Source organism: Echeneis naucrates, chromosome 6, assembly GCF_900963305.1.
Source record: "Echeneis naucrates chromosome 6, fEcheNa1.1, whole genome shotgun sequence".
Classification (NCBI taxonomy): Eukaryota; Metazoa; Chordata; class Actinopteri; order Carangiformes; family Echeneidae; genus Echeneis; species Echeneis naucrates.
The window spans coordinates 11,753,179-11,767,196 of NC_042516.1; the positions used below are offsets into that span (position 1 = coordinate 11,753,179).

At 41.6% G+C, this 14,018-nt stretch overlaps 2 protein-coding genes across 2 annotated transcripts; both read right to left on the minus strand.

Moving 5' to 3' along the window:
- Positions 1 to 2,112: 2,112 nt before the first annotated feature.
- Positions 2,113 to 9,657, minus strand: zdhhc18a (zDHHC palmitoyltransferase 18a). The gene is made up of 9 exons (XM_029505257.1): positions 9,008 to 9,657; positions 8,701 to 8,861; positions 8,321 to 8,470; positions 7,634 to 7,771; positions 7,481 to 7,532; positions 6,809 to 6,911; positions 6,605 to 6,717; positions 6,260 to 6,365; positions 2,113 to 4,227 (listed from the first exon to the last, which is right to left on the minus strand). Exons 1-9 carry the CDS (start codon positions 9,241 to 9,243, stop codon positions 3,889 to 3,891), a joined length of 1,398 nt encoding a protein of 465 aa, XP_029361117.1. The 5' UTR covers positions 9,244 to 9,657; the 3' UTR covers positions 2,113 to 3,888.
- Positions 9,658 to 10,808: 1,151 nt separating this feature from the next.
- On the minus strand, positions 10,809 to 13,846 carry pigv (phosphatidylinositol glycan anchor biosynthesis, class V). Its single transcript, XM_029504892.1, has 3 exons — positions 13,503 to 13,846; positions 12,066 to 13,232; positions 10,809 to 11,967 (listed from the first exon to the last, which is right to left on the minus strand). The coding sequence occupies exons 1-3, from the start codon at positions 13,569 to 13,571 to the stop codon at positions 11,680 to 11,682; spliced, it is 1,524 nt and encodes a 507-aa protein (XP_029360752.1). The 5' UTR covers positions 13,572 to 13,846; the 3' UTR covers positions 10,809 to 11,679.
- Positions 13,847 to 14,018: the final 172 nt, after the last annotated feature.

Consider the following 14,018-nt stretch of genomic DNA (forward strand, 5'->3'; position numbering starts at 1 on the left):
AAAAAGAAGCGTAGGGAGAAGTGCAGGCAGTTCGGTGGTGTTGCAGTTTCAGCTTTCAGCATTCAGAGACTTGGACCACCATGTGCTGGCTGCTCAGAAGATTCGGTTGTTTCATGTTTCACTGGAAGAGGCAGCAAACTATGACTGCTGGCAGCTGCCTCCTAGCAGCTGGTTTATTCTGCTCAGCGCAGAGTTAAATATATCCAGCTTCACTACCCAGTGCATAGGGACACAATTTTTAGCTCCAAATCGCAGCAGCAGCGGTGCTCACAGTGGCCCTGACTGTGAGTCACCTGTTCTGTTCGCCGATGTACTTCACTTTTGGTCCAGTCACACCAGCAAGCAGTGATGAAAAGGCTTGTGAGGCTGTGACACACTGCTCCGCACATGACAGCAGAGCCAAATGTGGTTCTCTGGAGAGGAAGGAGCATGACAAATCACAGAACGAATGACAAGAGGAGGTGAATTGTCAGTAGGCAATTTCTTTGAAGAGCTGGAATTTATTCGTTTTGAGTGAAAGAGGTTTCCCCTGCCATTCGGTCAATGCATGTTCCTCATGTGTTCCCAGAAAAAGAAGAAATGTGCCAGATGAAAGTTTCATATGAGACGATTAAAGTTTGTCCTGTCTAATACAAAGAATGAGCAGAAATCTGATGAAAAGAGCAGAGTGGAACCAGAAAAGACCTATTTGTCATCTGCTGTCTGATCTGCCTCTGTTTCTGTGAAATAAAAGTCCCCTTGACTCAACTAAATCACGCCCTTTCATTTTTGAAAAGCGGCTGTAAAGCTTGTCTCTCGCTCTCTGACTGGGTGGCCTTCATTGTCTCAGTGCCACGCCTGGCGAGGTTAAAGAACAGGACGCACTCCAGCAAACGAAAAATCACCTGCATGCAGCAAGTATGAAAGCTGACAAAAAGGCCTGGTACCTTCAAAGCTCACCCTCAGATTTCGCCTCAGTTGCAGTCAGTCGTCTAAGAGATGGATGATTGTGGGTAAAAACACAACACAGATGCTGTGAGACACTGAACCAAATGTCTGACCATCTGTTTTATGTTAGTTTAAGATATACAGGTTGCCATACTGACCGATAGAGACATCAAACATTTTAAGATTATTCCCTTTCACAATAAACCATCAGCTGTAAGTTTCTGTCTTCTCGTTCTCTCCCAGTTTCTCCTGGTGCGTTAAATAGCAAAAAATTGATGATCATGATAATGTATGATGCAAAGTGAAACATACTCTGCTCCAAATTTAGGAGAACTTTACACGATTTCACACATATTTGTAACATGAGACCCATTTTAAGTAAATTCAAAAGTATCCTCTTTGAAAGCTGAAAAAAAAAAATGAAGATAGGTGAGAATTGGCTTTCATATGCACAAACTTTCAATAATTTATTTATTTATTTATTTTTTTGGATGACCTTGAAGCAACATACCAATTTTTTGAAGAGCAGAAGTGACAGCTGACACACAGTCAGACACAGCTGACACAATCCGTCTGTGTGATCACTGGCCATTGGCCTATTTTTCACCATTCCTCAATCACAACAATTGCAGGTAAATCAGCTTTTTGTATACATTAACTCTGAGCACAGAATAAGCCTGATGTCAACAATGCCAAGAACACAATCACTCTATTAACGGGAGAGGGAAGAAACTCACACAATAAATGGTAATATACTGTACATGACCTAGCTGCTGATTTTTTTGAATTGCCCAAAACGTTTGTTTTAAATCATCAGTTTGATCAGAGACACAAAGGCAGGCATGGTTCTTTCACCATGTAGGGTTATGTTGTTCTCCAGCTTATGCTTCCAATGAACACACTTCACATTGACCTTCGTCATGGTGAGTGGTTTCCCTGTCTGAGAGTGACATTTTGCATCTGGTGTTGCATGGAGGAACAACCAACAAATGAACCTGATAATCATCGACTTTATACTTTAAACTGAGTCTGTTTAACATCGTGTTGGTTTATGCGAGAGAACGAATGGTTTTGCTTTGCAGTCAGAAATCTTTTACAAGGTAAGACTGTGCATTTTTAATTGTTAATCTTTCAGCAAAATAATTTTCAAGTGACAAAAAAACAAAACAACAAACAACCCAGCAGTCAACAAAACGTTTTTATTGACCTAATATTACAATTCCACTGTTACATCCTACAAAATGCAAACAAATTTGTTCTTACAAGCACTGCTTGTAGTTGTCTCTACACAAACTATGGTTCCTGATGCAGACTGATAAATGAAGGACCCACTGACTATAATAAAGTTGTTGACATTTCACAACTTATGTACAGCCTCATCACAAATTACCAAAAGAATGAATAAATAAAACATAACAAGGCCTTTCTTCTAATGGTTTTCATTTTACTAAACTGTCCTCCATCCAGACAGTGATCCTCATTGAGATCCTGCCCCCTAGTGGCACAGACTAACTCCTAACCCCCACAGAGAGGTGGTTAAGCTTCATCATGTAAGAACAGTAAAAGGTCACAGCCATCGAAATGACAGCACGGGACCTGCACGGGAAGAGGCCTCCTCAAAATTCCTCAAACATTACTCTGCTTGCAACAGGCAAGCATCTCTGTGCTGTAACCACCAACACATTTGTGACAAGTAACATATTCATGCCCTGAGGCAATGCAAAAGCAGATGTTCACTTGAACTGGAAGCATTCTAGCACATCACATAAGTAGGAAGCATCGAATGCTCCAATCCAAGCCCTGATAGGCAGCAGCAGAAAATTTGATTTTGAATTGAACGCTTTGTTGCAACATCCAAGAAATCAAATATGGTAACAAAGTTGGTGCTACACATTGCAGACCAATATGTAATCGCTGAATAAGTTCAGTTTTGAGCATCATCTTTCAACTGTTGTCTCCTAAAATGATGCACCTCATAAACATTTAAGATATTTGCTATTTATCCAAGGAGCATCTGATGTACAAGAGACACAGAACTGATTAGAAAATACACAAAAAAGCTTTTACACTAGGGCAGCACAATTAAAATGGATTGGAAACCCCATATGGCCAATTTCAATACCCGAACCACAGAAACTGTTGTGGTGCTAGAGATGTGCCCTGGCCAACAATGTCAAGGAGCTTGCTCATTTTGTACAACCCCCCCCCCAAAAAAAAAAAAAAAAACAAACAAACAAGGAAATTTCAAGTATAATGTATAAATGCAAAAACAAAAATCTTATCTGATATCGTGTCACAAATAATGGCATTATGTTGCCAGAATAATAGTAATATCTTTTGCAGCTCTATTTTTACATACAATAAAAAAATAGATTAACTGTACTTCATGCTCCCATTTCAAAGGGTCATGTCAAACTGGATCCACCCTGTGACGGTGAGCTGATCTTGATGATCGGACATGACATAAGGCTAATTTTTGAACTGATTGTTCTGAAATGGCTCACTTTCAAGCCTATCACTATCAGCCAGATCTTTTGTTTGTGTACTTCTTTTATTCACATTCAAACTTGACGTTTTCCCAGTTTTAAAGACCTGTTTGCATAAGATATGAACAGGAAGTTAAACACTGTGGTTGTGATGTATGGCTTGAGGTTCTGTGGAGGGTGTGGAGGCATGTTCTGGGTGTCTTAATAAAAAGGTGTTTAAAAAAATATTTCTATATTGTGCTTCAAAGTGTTACTAAGTTTTACCTCGGTCCTGAAGGACACATACAGTAGGACATTGTTGATTTAACTCACAGAACATAAAAACTCTCCAGGTAATACTTCAACTTATCATAATGACATCTTGAAAAACCAAATGGCAACACTACTGTAATAGTCTCTCTGCAGCCAAAATCAGTGCCAGTGGAATAAGTGCACAATGACTTCTTCTGTTCTCCTATGGTTACTGGGTGCACGCTCAGGGTCGTGGGACAAAGCCAATGTCGGGTGCATCACCCAGAACCAAGCTGGCCCGGCTCAACGGCGGTGAGGGTGAAGCCAGACGGAAGGCTGGGTTGATTGAATGCAGCGAGTCCCTCTTGCTGCTTCGGCTGAATGCAGAGCAAGAAGCGGCCACGACCTGTCGGTCATGCTGTTGTGAGCAGCCAGTGGAGGGTGAAGGCTCTGTGGAAGGTGCTGGCGTGCTGGAAATGTCCAGGCCAAGAGGGTTTGTCTTTGGGGTGCCAGGGGGGCACAGGCCATGAAAGTCAGAGGAGTGGACCATCCTCTCCAACATGTCCTTGGTGCTCTGGGTGCACTGTGTACAGAGGAGAAAACAGTCAAGGAAAATCTCACACTTTACAAAAGGGCCATGCTGTAATGAGGGAAAAAAAAAACTGCAAGAAATGGACAGAAAAATCTGGATTACGATTAAAAATGATTAGTTTTGGAGGATATTAGGCATATTGAGAGCAATGACAATCCAGTCAAAAGATTGAAATGAAAACGCATGGAGGAAATGAGCTGATGCGCACAATGCAATTAGAAGGCAACTTTATTGAACAGGGGTGAAGAAAGAACTTATGTGTGCAGTGGCACTTGATGTGTTTTTTGCTGGCTTTTATCAGAATAGAGAGGGTAGTACATTTTATGCAGACTTGTTTTTCTTTGTATGAACATTCATTCACTTTAGAAATATTAAGTAAATGTGTCATCAAGCAACAGAGCAGAGAAAGACAAATCGTCGGCTTTCATTCATGAGCTTCATCGGATGCTGACTGAGTGAGCAAATGTTAATGAGAGAACAAATGAATGGTAGTGAAGCATGCACATTCAAATTCTCACAGTAGAAACTTCCACACCACCACCACAAACCAATCACAATAACTGCATTTGGCTTTATGCTTAAAAATAAAATATCTTACTCCAAACCTGATCAACTACAGCATGAAAGATGAGCCAGTAAACAGCAGGTGAAGAGATATTGTGATTGGTTTAACATTTAACCCTGCTCTTACCATCAACCGTCTACATGCAGCAGTGCCCTTCAGGCTGTGCAGGAAAAAGCAACATCCTGACAGTTCTCCTCCTAGCAAAGTGGAATGGATACAGTACAACACTGAGAGTCAAATCTTTCATCCAGCCATTAACGCAAAGTTTGTTTTAAGTCTAACTGTTCACTCACTAATGTATAACAATTGAAATAAAAAGGAAATAGCAATTTTCCCAATATTGTGAAACTCCAACTTAAATGAAAAGGCAAAGTGAACTTAAAAACAGACCAAAATCCCAAAATACAAAAATAATGTTTATTTAACACATAAAAAAAGACTCATGCATTTTCGGTTGAGAATGATGAAAGTACAAATGAAAGAAAGATTTGATTTTAGAATGCTCATAATATACCTAAGATCTTTGATATGTTGACAATATTGAAGCAAACGTAAGGCGACATGTGATAAATGATCTGTAATAAAGTGCTGATAAAGCCAATACAAAATATGAGCTAATAACATTTGTACGTCCAAATTAAAAACAGTAGTGAGTCCCTTGTGTACGTAGACCCTCACCACAACATACAAGCAGACTCAGTAGTACAACAGGGAGGTAGATACAGCAACACATTGAATTACTTTAAGTGCAAGCAAACATTGGCATGAGTGAAATTTCAAGAGGTGAGAATATCTACGTATTCTCAGTACTGTCCCATGGCACAAAAGATCAGAATACATCTGCAGTAAGTAACTCAGAAACTCAACAAGAACCTAATGAAAGGGTTAAAATATTTGGCTGTTGAAACTCTCTTGCCACTTTCTTGGTTTTTATCTGTTCAGTTATGCCAAACAGTGACAAAAGTGATTTCCAAGACATTTTGCTCAACAGTTAAACAAACAAATTTGGATTTGTAACACACTGCATGCTGACAAATTACCTTATCAGGAGCCAGAGGTCAAGCTATAATGAATTATCTCGTCTCTACTGTGAACATCTGGTTTTACAGTTTTTTTCCAACTGTCAAGCCATCGTGAGCTGAACCATACTAAAATATTATAAAAACTAGATAATAAGCTACAGCTAAAGAAAAAAATATACTGAACATTTGCTATGCTAAATCCATGTTCTTTTCCTTCCGCTCTTCAAGACAATAAAACGTAAAATGTGCGACTTTCATGACAAATGACAAAGGACTGCATGTCAGCAACTCTACTTGAGATGCTGAATAGAGTTCTGAAGGATGGAGGAGTGGAAACACAAACTTTGGAGAAGGCATACAGGAGGAAGGGTAACGACAGCACATGAGCTATGGGACAGTCAGGACTTGGGAGGGACCACAAGCTGGTTCATCCTACCATGTTTGCGTCATTCTTAGCCGCGAAGAGTGGCAACTCTATCTCTGATGCAGAGGCAGCAGGGGTCGCCTCATCGGGAGGAAGGAAGCCTCTTCTGTCAATCAGACTAGAGAATAGAATGGATTATATTATGATGCACTTAAACTTGAACTGTGCTTGTTCCATAGCGAATATAACATTGAGGAAACATAATTCACTGATAATTAAATGCTTCTGGAGCTCTTAATGTGAGGAGTGAGAGAAGAGCTGAAAGTCAGAGTATATAAAAGAAAGATATAAGAGGATATAATGATATAAGAAGATATAAGAAAAATGTGTGTGACTATGGCTCTTGACATTACTGACCTCGGGGGCATGGGGCCGCATAATGTCACACAGCAGTTGGTTATAATACTGTTGTAACTGTATGGATTTCCAGACTCCTCTGTGCCTCTTTTGCTTGACCAGGAGCCCTTTATCTGCACCATAAACAAATTAAGTATGCTGTCAGTCAATGGATGAAGTCTATATTCACTATCATGAATTGAGCTGTCATATATGAACACTCACATCTTCATTTGTTGTAAGGTTGGAGGCAACTAAGTATGTATGGAAGCCTGAGAGGCCCAGTATAGACCAGATGGAGAAGAAACAAATCACCAACTCCACAACAGTACACAAGGAAATGTCAAGGCAAGATAATGTTATTACTATCAATGGTCGCAAAACAATTAAAGAAACATGGCAGGCATCATTGATTTACATTTGTTTCAGTGGGGTGTGAACAAACTAATTCATTCTAAATTTCAATATGAAAACGATACATTACTAATCTAATAAAATCATTTCTATCAGCTCTATGGGGTAACTCATGGAAAAAAACTGTCAACACACAGAAACTTGAAAAAAGAAGGCATGATGCCATGCTAAACACGCACAACATGAGGAAATTAACCCAACCCGTCTGAGAATAATACAACAAAGCACTCTGTATTCACTCTGTCTATATTTGTCTAGTCACTGACATCATCACACAAGGACATGATGCAGCAGACCTGCTACTGAAAAGCCATCTGCCTAAAAGCACTGCTTTGCTGAATGCTTACTCTCTGATCCTATTAAGCATGGGCTTAGCCTGCAGAGGAGTGGGATGGTTCATCAACAATGTAGCAGAAACAAAAAGATTGCTTCCACCTCATAAACAGGTTGATTATGTAAAAATTTTGTATGAACAAAGGATATCTAGCAGGGCTCTCTTGAATGGCTTGAACAAGGCTTTTACCCGCTTGAGAACCTGAAGTGAAAGAGGACACAATATAAAAAACTGGTTCTTAATAACTTGAAAAAAGGATGGCATATAACTAACATATGTTTTTGTTGCATGACTATACTTACGCAGAGTGATATGTGTGATGACACATCCAAATATGAAAGATGTGAGAAATGACAGAGAGATAATGAAGCTGTAGAAAAAGCGGTAATTGCGTTTTCCCACGCAGTTCCCCACCCATGGGCAGTGATGATCAAATCGTTCTAAGGACAAGAAAACAGTATTCATAGTGGAGATTAGAGTCAAGGTTTATAATACTTGTGAGGTATAACAACAGTAAGGCTTTATATCTAACATACTGTTATTAAATTATTCATATCAGTGAAGCTAAGGAAAAAAGACAGAGCTCCTTAACCAGTCTACGAGAATGACTTTCATGTAATACAACTGTTCTACTAACTTTGTTTACTTTTATAATGGCCATAATGTTCAGATTTTTGTGGACATTGTCTTAAAGGTGTGGATTCATTTGAATGTGTCAGTGTTAATGTTAGAAAAAAAGGCTGTCTTGTACTTTATACTTGGTGTTTTTTGCCTCCCTGATTACACATTTAGATGTCTTGTGTTTGATTGCTTGCTTGTTTTTTTTTTCCCACACTTTTGTTAGACAAATATCCCAAACAGTGCTGGAAAAAAATCAGTGGACACCTTCCATGTGATCAGTGTTCTATGCGTCTCTTGGCAAGAGCAATAAGTTATTAAGTTTTAATTGAACAGTTAGAATGAGTGGTAACTTCACAACGCATCCTTACCCACACAGTTGTCACATAGGCTGCAGTGGGAAGTCCGGGGAGGGCGGAACGTTTTACAAGTAAAGCAATATTTGAGTTTCACAACTTGCTGGTTGATGAGGATTTCCTTGGTACGTGGAGGAGGTCTATATGTAGAGGATCCTGAGGTATCTTGAAATGGAAGGTACAAGTATTTGGTCCATACAGTTCAGCCAGGTGTTGCAATTATACCAATGTCTATTTTTTGTGCTCTTCAATCATGATAGTAGGAATAAGCTGCTTAGGTGTTGTGGAGCTCTACAGTTCAAAGACACACATGTCCCTCAAATAACCCCCATATGGCAAAGCTCCTTTACCCCATCTGTCCCACAGCAAGCATGTAATTGGAAGGTTTGCCTTACCTATTTGCTTTTCTATGTCTGCAGCCTCATCCGGGGTGGCCCTGGGGAGGATGCCTGGGTCTGTAAAGCTGGTTCTCAACAGGGAGATGAGAACAAACACAAACAGGATCCCCCCTATCACAGGTATGAAGATGGTCAAATGCTCCACCAGGAACGGGCAACTGTCAACGAAAGAGAGTATCTCTGTTCACTCACAATCGTCCATGCACAGATCAAAACAAGCGTCACATAACAGGGGTCCCATCCAGATCCACGTTAGCAGGCGCCCTCCATGATGAACAGCAAGGACTCATTTCCTGATACTCACTCAAATGCAAAGAAAAGGCCACAGGTGAAAACAATAAGGCCCAGTGTCAGAGGAAGGACGCCGCTCTGTCTGGCCACCATGATGCGTCCGTCGCAGAAAAACTTGTTATTACCCGGGAACACTTCCCATTTCCTCCGCGGTCGCTGCACTGTCTTCTCGGTGTGGCTCTGTGCGGACGAAGGCGACACCGTCAGCGCCCGCGGGTCGATCTGCTGGTACTCGCAGTTCTTCATCATGTAGTCGGCGTCCACACGGCTCGGAGGTAGCTGAACATACACCAAACTCTCCTTTATCGACGCGGAGTTTTTATTGTTATTATTATTATTATTATTGTTATTTTCTCGTTGGTTTAGCGAGACAGTGCTCTCAAGAAAGTCATTTTACATGAATATGTCTCCTGGTCGGTTCGTTCAGCTGTCCATCCTGAAAGCTAACTGCAGCTAGCTAGCTAGCTGTCTTCTTCTTCTCCGTGGTCGACTTTATCGCGCTGAGTCAAATCCCGAGTTGACTCAAAGTGAACGACCATCTTCGGGTGTTAAATCAAAGCTTCGCGTAAATACAAGAGCTCATCGCGAGAAATTAAATCTCTTTTGTTGTTGTTGTTGTAAAGCTCAACACGAGCAGAGACTGACGAGTTCCAGTGGTTACCGTTTCCGTTTCTTTTCTTTTTTTTTAAGCTCCACTGCCGTCAACCAATGCACGTCACGACGTGACCGCTGACGTAGCCGGAGGGCGTGACGCTGAGTTACAACAACGCGCACACCTCAGACAGGTGAGCACACAGTGTGTAGATCAGCAGCAGGATGAGCTGCGGACTGCTCTCTTATTTACATGTTCCGGTTCTGTGACAGTGGGGCCGTTCAGTTTACACTGTAAACTGGAGATGGTGCATCGTTTATAGATCACTAAGGACCCAAAAACTCCCAGTTAATTTAATGAACTCATTCATTAATCTCACTGGTTTGGGGGAGGTCTGATACATATTCACATCGCTGTCTTTTTTCATTAATTTTATTATTTTAGGTGTAATGGATGAGCCCTTTTGAAGATTCTATGACATTTACCTGTATTTTCGGAACTGCTCAGTACGTTGTTGCTTGTGCATGTGCATCAGTGAACGACAAACCCTTTACATATGCAATACATCTGGCCTGCATAAGGCAAAGACCAGGGTCCATACTTCATGTAGACAGTAACTGGTCAGGGATCTCTTACTCTCACACTGAGGTTCCAACCTTTGTCAGTATGTGTCAGCTTGGCAAATGGATGGAGACCAAAGCAAACATATACCACTGAATCCCGATCATCTCTTTCTTGGTCCCCAGTGAAGCAATGAGAACTGGTTCCTTCTGAACACCTCCAAGACTAGAGAGACGTTCATTAACCTTTGGAAGTCTCGAGACACTTTTCACCCTTTCAACAATACAACTGGTCTGGGCCCTGAACATAGAAGTCATTTACTGGAAGGAGCGGACTGCTCTTCTTCCCCATGACATTTAAGTCCTTTGACGTCTGCAGGGAGATGCTGTTAGGAGAGCCATTTATCTAACTGTCTGCCTCTGTATGTGTATATGTATGCCATCTTTGTGTATAACTTTCAGTAAAGTTGGTTGCTAATAGCCATTTATTGCACTGCACCACTTCAACAAATGAAGTCATGAAAAATGGAGGAAAGAAATGTTAGGTGTACCAAATTGTTTCATGATTAACAGCAACCTCTGCTAGTCTCAAAGAGATACCTGAAGCCAGCATGAAGGGTAACACTTGACAAGACTTGACAAGCCAGTGGCAATTACAATGTAGAAAACCACAAAACAAAAATGTAACTATGGAGAGAAAGCATCAAAATTATTGTTTTGATTTCATCACATTTAGTTTAATTTTAAATTCACAGCTAATATTTCTGCAACTTAAGTTCTTGACAGCAAAACACAGTAAACAAATTTAACATTAATGGCTTGAGATATAGGAACTGCCATTACATGAAAATTAAACAAAAACATTTACAACAACAAATTCCTTTTCTTCCCCTCCCCACCTACACCCAAAGCTTCTAGACTATAACTTGGAATATTCCCAAACATGCAGTGCAACATTCTACTCAGTAAATAAAAAACTGTATGCTTTAACAAGAAACAATCAGGAATAAATAAAAATGTTCTCAAGTACAACCCAAGATTTACAACCCCAGTGTTCAGTAAAGTTTCATGATACATTTCAATTTATTTTCAAACAACTACAAACAAATTTGACCAAGTTGTGCAAATCTAATTTATGGACTACTACATTAATAAATCTGCATCAAAATGTAATCATGTCAATAAGTGCTATGTAGGACTGGGTGACATAACCAAAATATAAGGCAAAGGTTGTTTTTTGTTTGTTTGTTTGTTTGTTTGTTTGTTTTTAACTTTGCTTTAGTTATGTTTTCTTCAAAATAAATATTGTCATTTTCTTTTTCAATGCAACATTTTGCATTTGTTACAAATTTTTTCACAAAGTTCTCTTCGTAATACAATATTAGAATTAACAATTTAACAATTACTGCCATCGCAAAATGACAATGGATGTCCTGTAAAATCCCTTTCATGTGGATTTTGGTGATTTGAACTGATAAAAGGCCAAGTCCTCCATAGAAATATTGCATTTAAAACTCAGAATAATGTCTAAAGTCAAGTCCATGGTAAGAAGTTACAATGCAGTGTGAGTCCCAACACCCAGTAAGAGAGGAAGTATCCCAGGATGCTCTGTGTGATAGGTGAACAAGTTTTAAAATGTGGCAACAGAGCAATGATGGGGTTTTGAGGCGTGTGCTTGCATCCATTTCTGGAATGTGTCTGTAATTGTACGTTAGGGTTCGACGTTTTCCTTCGATGAAGAAGTGGCTCATTGAGGAGGAGTAGGTGAGCACTTATCCAGAATGGTACAGGAGATGAGGAGGCCATGAATCTGGTTAGAACCTAAAAATGTTGAATAAAATTAACAGAAATGAACAGTTGGTCCTCACAGTCAGACTGTTTAAATGCTCCCAAAAACAGTGATTAAATGAGTTACTTACCTGCACATGCATGCACAATGTCCCAAACACCAGGAGTACTGTTGAATGTACAACATACACGAATACCCTGGGGTTGAAGAATCCCGGAGTGGGTTTGTCAAGCCCTTTAGTTGCACTTGTCTCCCAAAGTCCAAGTCTCAGACAAAGTTCTGGATTAGCTTGAAAATATGCATAAACTGCCATTATGCCAAGGGTAGCCATGGGTAGAGCCAGAATAAAGTTTGGTATCTGCTTCAGCTCGAAGTAACGAAGGAAGCCCACATCCCAATACACATCCTGGATATGAGAATAAAGTAAGGGGAGGGGTCTCATGCACCAGAGCGGTGGGGGACCATTTTCATCTGGGACACGGTAGCCCTTCCTCTCAGCCAACGACAGGAGTGCAGGGGGGATACTCTCCAGGGAGACAGATGGCGTGCAAAACGTCCTATACCCGTAGTACTGGAAAGCACAGAAGGGAAGGGCAATGATTGCAGTTCCCAAGAGGGAGGTAAGCAACAGGCGGATGATAGCCAAAATGTAGTGGAAGACTTTAAGGGGGGCTTTAGAGGTTGTACGATACACGCGAATCTGAGAAATGGCATGCAGTGATGGAAGGTACAGTAAGAATCCTATGTTGACGAGTCCATTGGATCGTGCTGCCGTAGCTATACTGAGGGCTAAACAGGCTCGGAAGGTGAATCCTTTCTCCAGAAGGAACAGCCCACCAAATGTGAGGGCAGCAAACAGACTCTCTGAGTATCCAGCAGTCATGAAAACATTAGCAGGTGTGATGCAGTAGAGAAGGCTGGAGAGCAGAGCGAGACGTCTGTCTTGCAGGACAAGTCTGCTGAGCGCGTATAAGGCTACCACACTCAGCAGGAAGAGGGCACTGTTCCCCAGAGCCACGGCCACCAGCAGACGGCCCCGCACACTGAGCCAGCCACTCAGGGGCCACAGCAGCGTCTCTGCCAGGCCTCGGAGGACCACAGGAAAGAGGGGGAAAAAAGCAAAGTTGTGCTCATAGAGGTATCCTCCCTCAGCGATGAAGAGGAAGTGCTCAGCATCCCAGTGAGAAAGGCCACCCAATAACCACTCCACTGCAGAGTCCAGGTACAGAGGCTCCTCTGTCCGCGGGGGCCTGAATGCATCAGCTTCATGGTCAGGTATGGCGGCATTCAAGAGAGCCTGAGGAGAAACATTTCAAATGATTAATCTAAATCCTGGCCTCCTTAGGAGAGTTTCACTGCACAGAGAAATAAGTCACTGTGTGTAACCCACATTTTGACGTACACAATGCATTTCCCTGAATAATTTCTATTAGCTACATAACAAAAACACGAAACTGGCAAGATGATACGAGTTCAACTCATAAATCCGAAATGAATAGAAATGAAAGCTCCTGGCTGTTGGAGGTCAGATCGAACAATCGTTAACATTAAATGGTTGAAAACCGACCTGCAGGAGGAGGGAGAGGCCCCTGGTGACCGTGGCAAACTCCAGGACTGCTCTGACATCCATGGTCATTGATGTGACGAGCACGGTGAGAGGAAGCCGGCGTTGACAGGCCCGATCATTGTCGCTGCTAGCCGGCAGCCACCGCAGGCTTCGTCATGAGCTCCATGAACCATAACAAGCAGGACGAAACCGGTCGGTGCAGGCGGAGTCCGCGCGTTTCTCCTTCTCATTGGTCTGACCGATGTAGAAGAGGCCAAACTCTGATGTTACTACGAGGCCATCCGTTTTGTAGCAGCGTTTGTTTTCAATCAGGTGCGGGCTTTGTCCCCTCAGCCTTCCTCCTCCTCCTCCTCCTCCTCCTGCAGTGGGCTGACTCGTTCGGACTGCTGCTTTTTACTTCCGGTTCAACAGCCCCCCCCTCCAAAAAAACAGCCCATTCAAAATAAAAGCTCGTAAACCCAGACGAAGAGCGCCATTGTGGAGTCTATCAGCAGAACAGCAACAGAAACTGCAGAA

Bases quoted from the DNA above. Each gene is read 5' to 3' on its own strand.
- zdhhc18a (XM_029505257.1), bottom strand. From the start codon at position 9,243: ATGATGAAGAACTGCGAGTACCAGCAGATCGACCCGCGGGCGCTGACG. The intron at 8,862-9,007 runs GTGAGTATCAGG...TTTCGTTGACAG, and splicing joins GGCCTTTTCTTTGCATTTGA to TTGCCCGTTCCTGGTGGAGC. The intron at 8,471-8,700 runs GTAAGGCAAACC...TTCCATTTCAAG, and splicing joins AGACATAGAAAAGCAAATAG to ATACCTCAGGATCCTCTACA.
- pigv (XM_029504892.1), bottom strand. From the start codon at position 13,571: ATGACCATGGATGTCAGAGCAGTCCTGGAGTTTGCCACGGTCACCAGG. The intron at 13,233-13,502 runs GTCGGTTTTCAA...GTTTCTCCTCAG, and splicing joins GCCTCTCCCTCCTCCTGCAG to GCTCTCTTGAATGCCGCCAT. The intron at 11,968-12,065 runs GTAAGTAACTCA...CAACATTTTTAG, and splicing joins CATTGTGCATGCATGTGCAG to GTTCTAACCAGATTCATGGC.